The sequence below is a fragment of the Dipodomys merriami genome, unplaced genomic scaffold (genome assembly GCF_024711535.1).
Source record: "Dipodomys merriami isolate MVZ:Mamm:240054 unplaced genomic scaffold, mDipMer1.0.p SCAF_512, whole genome shotgun sequence".
Classification (NCBI taxonomy): Eukaryota; Metazoa; Chordata; class Mammalia; order Rodentia; family Heteromyidae; genus Dipodomys; species Dipodomys merriami.
The window spans coordinates 765,156-777,938 of record NW_027206083.1 but is presented as its reverse complement, the minus strand read 5'-3'; the positions used below and the strand labels follow the sequence as shown (position 1 = coordinate 777,938).

At 41.8% G+C, this 12,783-nt stretch overlaps 1 protein-coding gene across 24 annotated transcripts in view; it reads left to right on the top strand.

Annotated features, from left to right (window-relative positions):
• Nucleotides 1–11,891: 11,891 nt before the first annotated feature.
• LOC138810943 (hepatoma-derived growth factor-related protein 2-like) overlaps nt 11,892–12,783 on the top strand; it is a 289,960-nt gene continuing 289,068 nt past the window's right edge. For 22 of the 24 annotated variants that reach the window (XR_011367295.1, XR_011367293.1, XR_011367296.1 and 19 more), the window contains exon 1: nt 12,036–12,112. Coding sequence is in view for 1 of the 24 variants with exons in the window: in XM_069998352.1 (XP_069854453.1) it covers nt 11,987–12,112 (126 nt within the window). In the remaining 23 variants the exon portion in view is untranslated. Of the gene's footprint in view, nt 12,113–12,783 lie in introns of all 24 variants that reach the window. The other 2 variants (XR_011367276.1, XM_069998352.1) reach the window with 1 other exon arrangement.

Below are 12,783 nucleotides of genomic sequence, written 5' to 3'. Positions count from 1 at the left end.
GGCCTTGAGTTCGATCCCTCAGCACCACATAAGCAGAAAAAAAAAGCCGGAAGTGGTGCTGTGGCTCAAGTGATAGAGCAATAGCCTTGAGCTGAAGAGCTTTAGGGACAGCGCCCAGGCCCAGAGTTAAGGCCCACGACCAGACCCCCTAGGAATACATACAACATTCCTCAATATAGTAAATGTTTACATGACAAACTGAAACCAGCATTTTACTTAATGGTGAAAAGTTAAAACCATTTCCTCTAAAATCAGTAAGAAGGATGTCCACTCTTTCAGTATCTCTTTAATATAATACTGGAATTCCTATCAAGGACTATAAGGCAAGGGAAAATCATAAAGGTAATACAAATATGGAAAGAAGTTAAACTATCCCTCTTTGCAGATGACATGATCCTGTATTTAAGGAATGCTATAGATTTCTCCTCCAAGTTAAATGAGTTGACCTGAAACTTTGGCAAAGTAGCAGAATATAAAATGTTAAATGGATTATTATTTTTCATAGTTTTAAATTTTATTGTAAATATACTTTTTATACCTGTTTTATCCTAAATTTATTATTCAGTTTTATGTTTTAAATTTTTATCTTTGTAAGTTTGTAGAGTTTTATTTTATTTAGTTTCATCCTATTCAGAGTTCCATTTTATGGTATGCCATAATCCATTTAGGTCTCATCTTCAAAGATACAATCATTTTCAATATCATATACTCATTCTTTTTGGAAACAAATGTGAATTTTTACCACATATATTTAAAATAGAAATAATATAAAATATCAAGTGATTACAAATATTTTTGACAAGGCATACCTTTGAAAAAAGAGAGGAAATTGGGGCTGAGAAGGTGGCTCAGTGGCAGAGCGCTTGCCTTGCATGCATGAGGCCCTGGGTTTGATTCCTCAGCACCACATAAGCAAAAAGAAAAAAAGTCGGAAGTGGCGCTGTGGCTCAAGTGGTAGAGTGCTAGCCTTGAGCTAAAGAGCTGAGGGACAGGCCCCATGACAAGACCCCCCCTCCAAAAAAAGAGAGGAAATTATACAATGGACAAGACAATCTTTTCAAAAATTGGTGATGGAAAAATTAAACTGGTTTTCTATATGAAGAAGACAAAATAGGACATAATCTCCTAGGCGCTACAAAATTCAAGTCAATATCAAAAATTTTAAACTGCATAGCTTTAGAGGTAAAAAAAAAAAACATAGGAAACTCTTTGAAAGTTATTGACATTTGTATCGACTTATTATATAAAAGTTTAACTGAGTAAAAATAAGAGCAAGAATTAAAAATAGGACTGCATCAAATTAGAACTATTGAGTAGAGAAAGAATTTTTATGTAAAACATACAAAGCTCAAAAATAGGTCTCAAATTAAAAGCTATTGCAATTCATAAATGTGTAAATGAGTTGATAGGTTTCAGAAAATACAAATTGTGAACACGTGAAGAAATTGCCAACATATTACAGGCATTAAGGTAAATTAAATAAATATTGAAAGTAAGGTTCCATTAAATCCCAATCAGACTGGAAAGCATTAAGAAAATAAGTTATAACATGCTGGAAAGTATAGAATAAAAGACATCATAACATAATAGTGGAAATGTAAGCTAGGGCAACCAGTAAAGATAAATTACCCAATTTGATATTTAGCACATATTGGTCAGTATCTCTTGCAGTTAGTATATAGTGGTATACTTAAGTTACTTCATCTAAACTGACTGGTTAGACAACCTTGACAAGAATTAATGAACTGTATTTATGTCATGTTATTATTTTTTGTGGTCTTATATCACACTGTTCAGAACATAATCACTCTTGAAAATAAAACTTGAATCTGATTATATAAAGCTATAGATCAAGATTCCAAATAAATATTACATTTCCTCTTATATGTGGAATCTAGAGAGATAAATATATGATACAAATATAAAAAGACTATTTGAGGGTGGTTAATAGGAGGAAAGAGGAAGGAGACAGTGTTGAGAACACATGATCAAAGTATACTATATCTATGTATACAAATGAAGCCAATTAAAATTGTAAACAGAAAGCTGAACATGACATAGGAAAGAGTAATAAAGTGGGTAAACAGCAATGGTATGTTCTATGTATGCATAGAGACAGCACAACAAAAATATAGTGTACAACTAATACATACCAATTAAGGAAAACGATAAAAGATTATAGAAAATATGATCTTAGTAGTTATTGGTAGATAAATAATTTTTAAAACACTCATTTAATATTTTATGTATGTATATGAGGTTTTTCTTTTCTCCATGTTCTAATTTTGAAAATATAATTCTATAATTAGTATCATTCTAAAGAAGCACATTCTTAAGAGATACTCAATTTATTTCCAAGATTTTTATTTTTTTCAGTCACAGAATTGGTAATTTTACCCAAGACACAGTTTCAGAAGGTGAATGTTTGTAAAGTCCAAAGACAGTGTCCCTACCCAACATGGATATCATCATGTGTACATATCAAAAGGCAAAACTGAAAGAAAATCTGGTCTAAGGAATTTTGCAGATAAGTCATCTTACCCTTTAGGAGGTAATTCTTGAATATTTTCATGTTTGTTTTAAGAATGTCCACTAGGTATGGAGTTGAGATATTTAGATATTTTCAAAAGAAACAATGGGTTTTTTTTTTTACAGATTTAATTTATTCCCTCTTTTTTAATTTTTTATTTTTTAATCATTTTTTCTGGATTGGTTCCATACCTTAGCTATGGTAAATAATGCTGCAATAAACATAGTTGTCCTGGTAGCTTTAGGATGGTCATGTTTGTGATCATTTGGATAAATGCCCAAAAGTGGGATTACTGGGTCATAGGGGAGCTCTATGTGGAGTCTTTGGAGGAACCTCCATACTGCTTACCAAAGTGGTTGAACAAGTTTACACTCCAATCAACAATGCAGTAAGGTTCCCTTCTGTCCACATCCCCTCCATCATCTGTTGTTATTAGAGTTCCTGATTATATCCATTCTAATTGGGTGAGGTGGTATCTCAATGTTGTTTACATTTCTTTTATGGTTGAACATTTCTTCATGTGTCTATTGGCCATCCTTCTTTTCTCTTCAGAGAAGTTTCTCTTTAAGACTTTAGCCCACTTATTTATTGGGCAGTTGTTTCTTTGAAGATTTGATGTTGGGGGATTTAATTTTTTGAGTTCCAGGTATATTTTAGATATGAGACCCTTGTCCATTGTATGACTAGTGAAGATCTTCTCCCAATCCGTGGGCTTTCTATTGATCTTGCTAGCTATGTCCTTTGCCATGCAGAAGCTCTGCAATCTCATGCTATCCCATTTGTCCAACCTTTCTTTGATTTGCTGTGTTTCTGAGTCTCTTTAAGAAAATTTTGGCCTGTGCCAAGGAGACCTAGGGTTTCTCCTGTTCCATCCTGTAATGTTTTCAGGGTGTCTGCTTTGACTTGGAAGTCTTTGATCCATTTGGAGTTGATTCTGGTGCAGGGTGATATATAAGGATCTAGCTTTAGTTTTCTACAAGTGATTAACCAATTTTGCCAGCACGATTTACTGAAGAGGCTGTCTTTCTTCCATTCTATTTTTTTTAGCTCCCTTATCAAAGATTAGATGGCTATAGCTCTGTGGTTTCATTTCTGGGTTTTCAATTCTATTCCATTGGTCCTGAGATCTGTACTTGTGCCAGTACAAAGCTGTTTTGATTACTATTTCTTTGTAGTAGAGTTTGAAATTTGGTATTGATATTCCTCCAGCACTGTTCTTTCTGTTAAGGATCGTTTTTGCTATTGGGGTCTTTTATTGTTCCATATGAATTTTTGGATTGCCTCTTCTATTTCCTTGAAGAATGAGGTTGGAATATTGCTAGGTATAGCATTGAATTTGTAGATAGCCTTGGGAAGTATTGCCATTTTCACAATGTTGATCCTTCCAATCCAGGAGCATGGGAGGTTTTTCCACTCTCTAAGTTCTGTTTTGATTTCCTTTTTCTTGCTGCACTTTTTCAAGGAGGTTCAGATGTCTCATTAAATTGTTGGTTTCAGATTCTCCAATTTGTTGATGTAGGAACTCAGAGCTATAAACTTGCTACTGCCTTTGCTGTGTCCCAGAGGAGTTGGTAAATTGTGTGTTCATTTTGATGAATATCATGATCATTTGAATTTCCTTTCTAATCTCTTCCGTGACCCACTGGTGATTCAACAGTGTGTTGTTTAGCCTCCATGTGTTACACGGCTTTCTTTGGTGGCTTTTGGTGTTGAGTTCTACTTTTATTCCATTGTGAGAATGCAGGGCATAACTTCAATGTTTCTAAATTTGGACAGGTTTGCTTTGTGGTCTATTTTGGAAAACGTTCCATGTGATGCTGAGAAAAACATGTATTCTGATGGGACTGGGAGAAATATTCGGTAGATGCCTGTTAAATCTAGTTGATCTGTGCAGTTGTTTAGATTTGCAGTTTCTCTGTTGAGTTTTATCCCCTAGTGGGGATAATGGTGTGTTAAAGTCCCAACAATTAATGTCTTTGGATTTATGTGAGATTTGAGGGAAAGTACGGTTTGTTTGGTGAATAGATATTTAGAATTGTAATATCTTCCTGAAGGAGAGATTCCTTAATTCGTATGTAGCAACCTTCTTTATCTCTTCTCAGTAATTTTAATTTGAAAGCTATTTTATCTTATATTAGAATTGCAAGTCCTGACTGTTTATGCTTGGTAGATTTTGTTCCAGCCTTTCACTTTCAGAATATGTTTGTTTTTATGAGCAAGGTGTGATTCTTGAAGGTAGCAGATAGTAGGATCTTGCTTTTTAATCCAACTAGACAGTCTATGTAACTGAAATGCAGAGTTTAGTCCATTAATGTTGAGAGTTAGGACTGAGTGGTGTTTGGGAGTTCCTGACATGTTATTCACCTTCTTGGGGGATGCAAAAGTTGGGTTCTTCCTATACTTCTTGGATTCTCAGTTTGGGTGTGGTTTCTTGGTCTTTATTGTGGTCTTGTTGGTTTTCTATGTGTAGAACATTTTTAAGTAGCTTTTGTAGGGCTGGTTTGGTGGAGATATAGTTTCAGTTTTTCTTTGCTAAGGAAGATTTTCATCTGACCTCCTGTTATGAGGAGAGTTTAGCTGGGTACAGCATTCTTGGTTGATAGTTGTTTGTCTTTAAGGCATGACATACATTATTCCACTCTCTTCTTACTTTGTCTCTGCTGAGAAATCTGAGGTTATTCTAATTGGTTTCCCTTTATAGGTCATTAATGTTTTCTCCTTGACAGCTTTAAGAATCTTTTTTAACTGAATTGATCCTGTGTTGATTCTAATGTTATGGTAGGATGTCCTTTTCTGGTCTATTTGGTGTTCTAAAAGCTTCTTGTATCTGCATTGGCTTATCTTTTTGCATGTTTGGGAAGTTCTCTGCTAGGATCCTGTTAAATAAATTTCCTAGACTATTAACTTCTGTCTCTAGATGCTCACCTACACCAATTATCCTCAGATTAGGCCTTCTGATGATGTCTTCCAAATGTTGAATAGATCTATCATATCTTGGATAGTTGTATGTTCTTTCTCTATAATATCTAGGCTATCTTCAATCCCTGAAATTCGATCTTCTGCATGGTCTAACCTACTGTCAAGGATTTATAATTTGTTTTTATTTCCTTTTCCACAACTGATTTGTTTAGTAAGGCATCAAAAATACATTCTTGAAAAGGTCAAAAGCTATGTACATATGACCATATAAGATGATACTAAGCGAAATGAACCCCAAGACAGGGACACAAGTGTTTTTTCCTTTCTTGCTATTGTTTCTAACATATTTATAATGTACCATGTGATTTTTTTGTTTCTTTGTATGTTGCTCCCCCATGGTATAACCTCTGTTTTCACTGTATTTATATTTGCACTGTATTTACATCTTGTATATACACTTCTCTAATTTGGGGAGGGGAAGGGAAAAAACAAAATGATTAAATAGGGATACAGGTTGACCCATTGTAACAATGAGATGTACAAGACACTATGTTGAAAATGAACTTTACAATTTTAGCAGGGAAGGGGGTCGGGGGTTGGGGGTGGAGGTAGTTGTGGAGGTGGGAGGGAAGGGATGGTAGGAGAAAAACAAAGGAGGAGGTAACAATGCTTGATAGGAAATGTACTCATTACCTTGCTCATGTAACTATAACACCTCTGTATTTTTACAATAAAAATACATTCTTGAATTTTCTGAGTTCTGGTCACATGCATATAAGTATGTACTTTGTTAAGTGTGTTAGCTTTATGGTGGTAACCATTTCAAAATGTTTATTTAATATGAAAATATTGTCTAATATTCCTTCAAAATATATAATTTTCTGTGTAAAATTGACCTAGCTAAGGATTAAATATTTTGAAAATTATATCCATACTTCCATAAACTCATTTTTGGAGAGTTATGTGTTTTAGAAATGTGTTCAACAGATTCTTAGTCGAAAGTATAATAAAATGCACATTTTAAAAATAGGAAATTCACTAATTGTTGTCACAGTCATGAAATACCACTAAAAATTCTCAACGTTTAGAGAAGCCAAATTTCCTGGTACAAGTCATACATTAGTAAGATTATTTGTGATCTTTCATTTCATGAAAGTGACTGTAGTTTTCAATTATATCAAATCAATATTAAGTTACTGACTTTTTACATTCTCATGAGAAATAGAAAATTTACATAAGTGCTAGTCAAAAAGAGTTCAGCATAAGAAACTGTAAATTCACTATGAGTAAATAAGGATGGCATAAAATTTTATTTGTAATGTTTAAGTTTACATTCCTTATATATTTATGTTGAATAATAAAATGTTAGAAAGGAAAACATTGTTTCTTTTCTTCATGATATTTATCAAAGGGCTTTTCATCTGAGCAGCTTTTCATCTGAACAGCACAAATTGGTCTCTGTAGGAAACTTAGTCATAGGGTTTGGCTTTGGACCTCAACACAGATTCAATCCTCCTTAGTAGGGGACATGATTTGTCCTGTTGTTGCTATGTTTTATTAATTGACTTTGTCTCCATTCAAATGGAAGTTGTCCTGGATCCTATTTGCATTTGTCATTCACATAGTTCCTGTATTATACCACACCAGTGTACTATACCATGTCATAGTCCTTTCATCCCTGACTCTATCAAACATATTTACCTGCACCTTCACCTGGTCATGACCTACAGGACTAGCTGTTGGTGGCCATCACACTTGTATTGCTCAATTGAACACATAGTGCACAAGGCTGTCTTCAGAATCACCTCTCTTATGCAGGAGTCCAACATTACCTGTCAGAAGTATTTCTGCTCAGCACTGTAAGGGACTCCACATCTCTCACACTGTCCACTATCACAACTCAGGCATTCTACCTCACTAGGTGTAGAACCTCTTTTCCAGTGATTGAACAAACAGGCTTGCATAGCTCCTTCATGTCTTTGCCAAGAGGCTAAATCCAGTGCCTCAGGAGGGGCCTCTAGTACATAAACTTCCTGTCCCTTCTTTATTTCTGCCCTTAGTTGTGTACTTTCTGCACATAATCCCAAGCAAACCCTCTGGCTCCACCTCATGTCTTAGCTGAATTTGTACCTTCTGCTCACACAGCAGGCATAGAACTTGCCTGACTCAAGTATCTTGCAAATCAGTCCTTGTCCAGCAGCCTCCAAATGATGAGAGGGCAAGTCTCTGGGAGTGAAGGAAATGTAGGAATTGCTCCCAATCAATAAGAGCCACTTCTGCAGTCTCAGACTCAACAGGAGAATTACTGAATCAAGATTCTCAGGTACTTGTATTCAGGTGTCCTCATTTTGTAACTCAGAATTTTGTTAGTACTGAATCAGGGCCCTGACACTAGCAATAAAATATGCTCATGGGTGCTAGCCTTGGACAAATAGGCTCAGGGACAGTGTCTAGGCACTGAGTTTAAGACCCAAAACTAAACAACAACAACAAACTTTTCATGGACAATTACTCTTCTAATCTCTGTTACTCCCAAGATGAAGTTGTGGGTTGCAGTCCTCCTCATCCTCTGTCTGAAAAGATGTAAGGTTTCTTATTTTTACTGTAAAGAAGTTGAAAGTATACCAGTCTGATATATTGACTATGCAAGAAAATTGTGCCTGAAGAAAACAGGTGGAAAATGTTCTTTATGGCTTCTTTTCCAGTTTTCAAAATCAAAGCCTTCTCATGGACATACTTCCTAATTCTAGAACGTAAAACTTGCCTTCAAATTGCCTGAAGTGACAGAATTTTATAAATCACATGGGAAAATTTGTATTTTCCATTTCTGTCCTTATGCCTTATGCAATCTTTAGGCATATTAACAGAGGTAGGACCACCATCCTGTCCGTAAGAAGCTGAGTGTATCCATACCTAGGTGGGGGTATCTGGGTTTCTGATACTCATCAAAATAGTGGGTGATAGAAAAAGCTAAAGTTCTGATTTTTGGCTAGTTGAAAGGTCGACAAGCTTTAGCTTCAGAAAACCATGCTTATCAACCATTTCTTTACAATCTCTTGGCTTAATTACTTTTGAAATGTATGACAGAAATGACTCCATTTGGAATCTGACAACATCCCCTGTCTCAATGCTTACTTTCATACTATTAGAATCTGAATGGTTCTTCATCACTGGAATAAGCTTTGTCCCTAGAGGCCTTTTTCGTTGCCTGAATGTGATGTCCCAGTAGTTCTTATCCAAAGTTGGAGTGAAATGACAGTTTAGAAGGGACTCGGTGCTAAAAAGACATCTTATGATCTAATTGGGAGAAAAACAATTTAGAAGGAATGTCTCTTATACTAGTCTTGAAGTCTATTAGGGTAGTTTTCTTTAAATACATTTTTTATTATAAAAATACTACAGAGGGGTTACAGTTACATGAGTAAGGTAATGAGTACATTTCCTATCAAGCAGTGTTGACTCCTACTTTGTTTTTCCTCTATCATCCCTTCCTTCCCACCTCCACAATTACTCCCCCGACCCCCATGGCTCCCCGCTGGGTGAAGTTGTAAAGTTCATTTTCAACATAGTGTCTTGTACATCTCATTGTTACAATGGGTCAACCTGTATCCTTATTTAAGAATTTTTTCCCTTCTCCTCCCCAGATCAGAAAAGTGTATATACAAGATGCAGGTCACTGGAATCAAATACAGTAAAAACAGGGATTATACCATGAGGGAGGAACATACCAAAGAAACAAACAAACAAACAAAAAACAAACACACAGTACACTTTAAATACATTAAAAACAATAGCAAGAAAGAAAAGACCTTTTGTGTCCCTGTCTTGGGGTTCATTTCCCTTAACATCATCTTATATGGTCATATGTACATAGCTTTTGACTTTTTCTGGTTGTCCTAGACATACTTTTTTATTGCAAATAAGGGAAACCATGGGATTTATGTTTCTTTGGGCCTGGCTTACTTCACTTAATATAATTTTTTCCAAGTCTTTCCCTTTCCTAACAAATGGGGCAATGTCCTTCCTGATGGAGGCATAGAATTCCATTGTGTGTGTCTTTGTGTGTGTGTGTGTGTGTGTGTGTGTGTGTGTGTGTGTGTGTGTGTATCACATTTTCTTGATCCATTCATCTACTGAGAGGCATCTGGATTGGTTCTACATCTTAACTATGGTAATAATGCTGTGATAAACATGTTATCAATCTCACTCTTTCTTCCACTGGGTTACTTTTTGTGACTGCTACTTCACACAGACATTCATCTGGACCTTCCTGGCAGGTCTTAATCACCTCCTCCATTTCTTGGACATCTAAAATGTGTCAAAGAAAAAAAAGACAAAAACATAAATGAGATCCAAAGATTCCGTAATATAAAGATGAAGATATTTTCTCCCATTCTGTTACAGATTTTCAATGATCAAAATAGGAATTAATTTATGATACATGATTTCTCCCTAATGTATTAATTAAAAATAATACTGATATTTAGCAATGGAAAATGTTTTTCTGTGTTTCAGTTTTTCTTTTTATATCAGAAGAAATATTTACTCAAATTATTCAACTAAGTACTGTGAAAGTTTTAAGCTGAACACTTAAAATTTGCCTTTAGTATTCTTGGGGTTGTTTCAAATATTGTTTTGTTTGACCATAGGGGAATAGCTGCTTTGTGTTCTTTAATTTTCTTGAAATAATTTATATATTGTGCTGCTTTGCTTCTCAACCATTAGGTGAGGAACTGGAATATTTTCTAGATTTGGAGACTATAATTGTGTTTTATATATTCCTTTGCCTTTCACCTAAGCAGGGATGGTTCCTGACAGTAGGCATTAATACCTACATCTCTTCAATTCTAACTTCTCATAAGAATTACTTTAAGTATCTGTGGGAATTTTAAAGTTCATTTCTCTCCATCTTATACAGTCTCATCAAAATTCCTTTTTTGACACTCTTGCCCCGCAGAAGCATGGAAGATCAAAGACACTCCAGCTCACGACCTAGTTAATCATCCTCTCTACACTAAAAGATCTAGTTGTGAACTCCAGATCTGTGCGTGGTGTGCGCACGCGTATGTTGGTGGTGTGGCTGTTACCACTGTGCCATGTGCTGACACAGATCTGTGCCTGTTGTGTGCACGCGTGTGTGGGTGGTGTGGCTGTTACCACTGTGCACATGTGCTGACACAGATCTGTGTGTGGTGTGTGCACGTGTGTGTTGGTGGTGTGGCTGTGGCTGTTACCACTGTGCACATGTGCAGACCCAGATCTGTGCGTGGTGTGCGCATGCGTGTGTTTGTGGTGTGGCTGTTACCACTGTGCCATGTGCTGACACAGATCTGTGCGAGGTGTGCACACGCGTGTTGGCGGTGTGGCTGTTACCACTGTGCACATGTGTAGACGCAGATCTGTGCATGGTGTGCGCATTTGTGTGTTGGTGGTGTGGCTGTTACCACTGTGCACATGTGCAGATGCAGATCTGTGCGTGGTGTGCGCACGCGTGTGTTGGTGGTGTGGCTGTTACCACTGAGGGACCATCCGAGGTAGGCGGGAAGGGGACGCTTGTAGGAGGATTGCCTTCGCACGCTGGGGCGCACATGGAGGACCCTGTGGGGGGCCTGAGGGTGCGCGTGAGCGTGCGTGCATCTAGAGCCCCACCCGGGAAGCACGAGGTCCTGAGTTCAAATCCCACCCTCCCAGCGCTGGTCACAGAGGCTCGCGGGGCCCAGGGGGGTCGGGCCGGGCCGGCCTTCCCCGCAGGAGGGCGGTGCGAGCGCGCCCAAGCAGAGGCCGGGGCCGGGCAGCGGTCAGGCCCAGTGGGCGCTGCGGCCCCCGACCCCAGGCGTCGGGGCCGGGTCTGACTCCTTGCTGTTTTCGGCAGGACCCCGCCGTCCAGGGGCCGGCGCGGGCCTGGGAGCGCTCCCTCCCACACGTGCGCGGCCGGGGGCCAAGGGAGGAGCTGGGAGACCCCGCGGGGCCTGGCGAGAGCCGGCGCACCCGGACGACCCTCGGGGTCGCCGCCGGGGAGGGAGGGGGAATGGGGACCTGCTCAGGCCCTGCCCCTTCCTCCCCTCCGCCCCTGCTCGCTCTCTCGCACGCGCCGCGCAGGCGCAGCGTCGGCTGCGCCTGGGGTTGGTGGGGTTGTTGTTGTGGCGCGCAGACCTCGCCCCTCCGCGTGGCGGCCCCGACCCCCATCTGTTTTCCCGGGCGCTGAGTGGATTATGTTGTGCGGGGGACCAGGGGCGGCCGCAGCGCCGCCGCGGGACAGGGCGAGCGCGGACCCTGCCGACAGCCCAAGCCGCGGCTGCCTCGAAGACTCGGCCCCGCCGCCGTCGCCGCCGCCCGCACCCCCTGGCCAGCCGAGCCGCGCACCTCAGCCACAGGTCGCACGGAGCCGCGGGCGCCGCGGCGGGAGCCGGCGCGAGGCGCTGAGGCGCCGCCGCGGGGCAGGAGCCGGAGCCGGCGGCGCGCGGGCTCGACCGGCCCAGCCGCGGCGCCCGCCCGGCCGCCGAGCGAGCGAGCGAGCGGGCGTGGGCTGGCGCGGCAATGTGCCCGGAGGAGCGCGGCGCCACGGGGCTGGGCGAGCTCCGCTCCTGGTGGGAGGTGCCGGCCATCGCGCACTTCTGCTCGCTCTTCTGCACCGCCTGCTGCCTGCCGGACTTCGAGATCGAGGTGAGCGGCGGGGCCGGGCTGGAGGTCAGGACGGTGTCGTGAGGGAGGGGGCCGGGGCCGGGGCCGCCGGCGAGTCCGGGCGGCGCTCCCCGTACCGCCGGTACGTCTGGCGGGGCGCCCGCTTGCGGTCAGGGGTCGAGCTTGCTTTTGTCAGGGCCGCCAGGGAGCCTGGCGGGCGGGCGGGAGGCGCCGCGAGCCTCCTCGGGGCCGGGCCAGGGCCGCCGGGAGCTCGTCCCTCCCCAGCGAGGCGGCGGCGCCCGGCCGCCAACTCCGGACGGGGGGGGGGGGGGCTCCCGGGGCCTCGGGGAAAGTCTGGCGCCACGTCTTCCCGCCGCGCCCGGCCCAGTCCGGCCCCGGGGGGGGGGGGGGTCGGTGGGGAGGGCGCGGGGCTGGAAACTTGCACGGCTTTTGTGTTGTGGTGGTTGTTGTGTTGTCCTGTTGTTGTGTTGTTGATGTTGTTGTGTTGATGTTTCCCCCTCCCCCCCCCCCCCCCGGCTCTGCGCCCGGCCCGGCGTGGGAAGCCGCGCTCCCGGGGCCGGGGAGGCGAGCTCCGGCCGGGAGAAGCGGGGTTCCAGGCGCCAGCGGCTGGAGCTCCCGCGGAGCGCGGGACAATGCGATGCGGGCTGCCTCTAGCGGAGGGGGAAGGGGGGGGAGGAAGAAGAGGGGGAGGA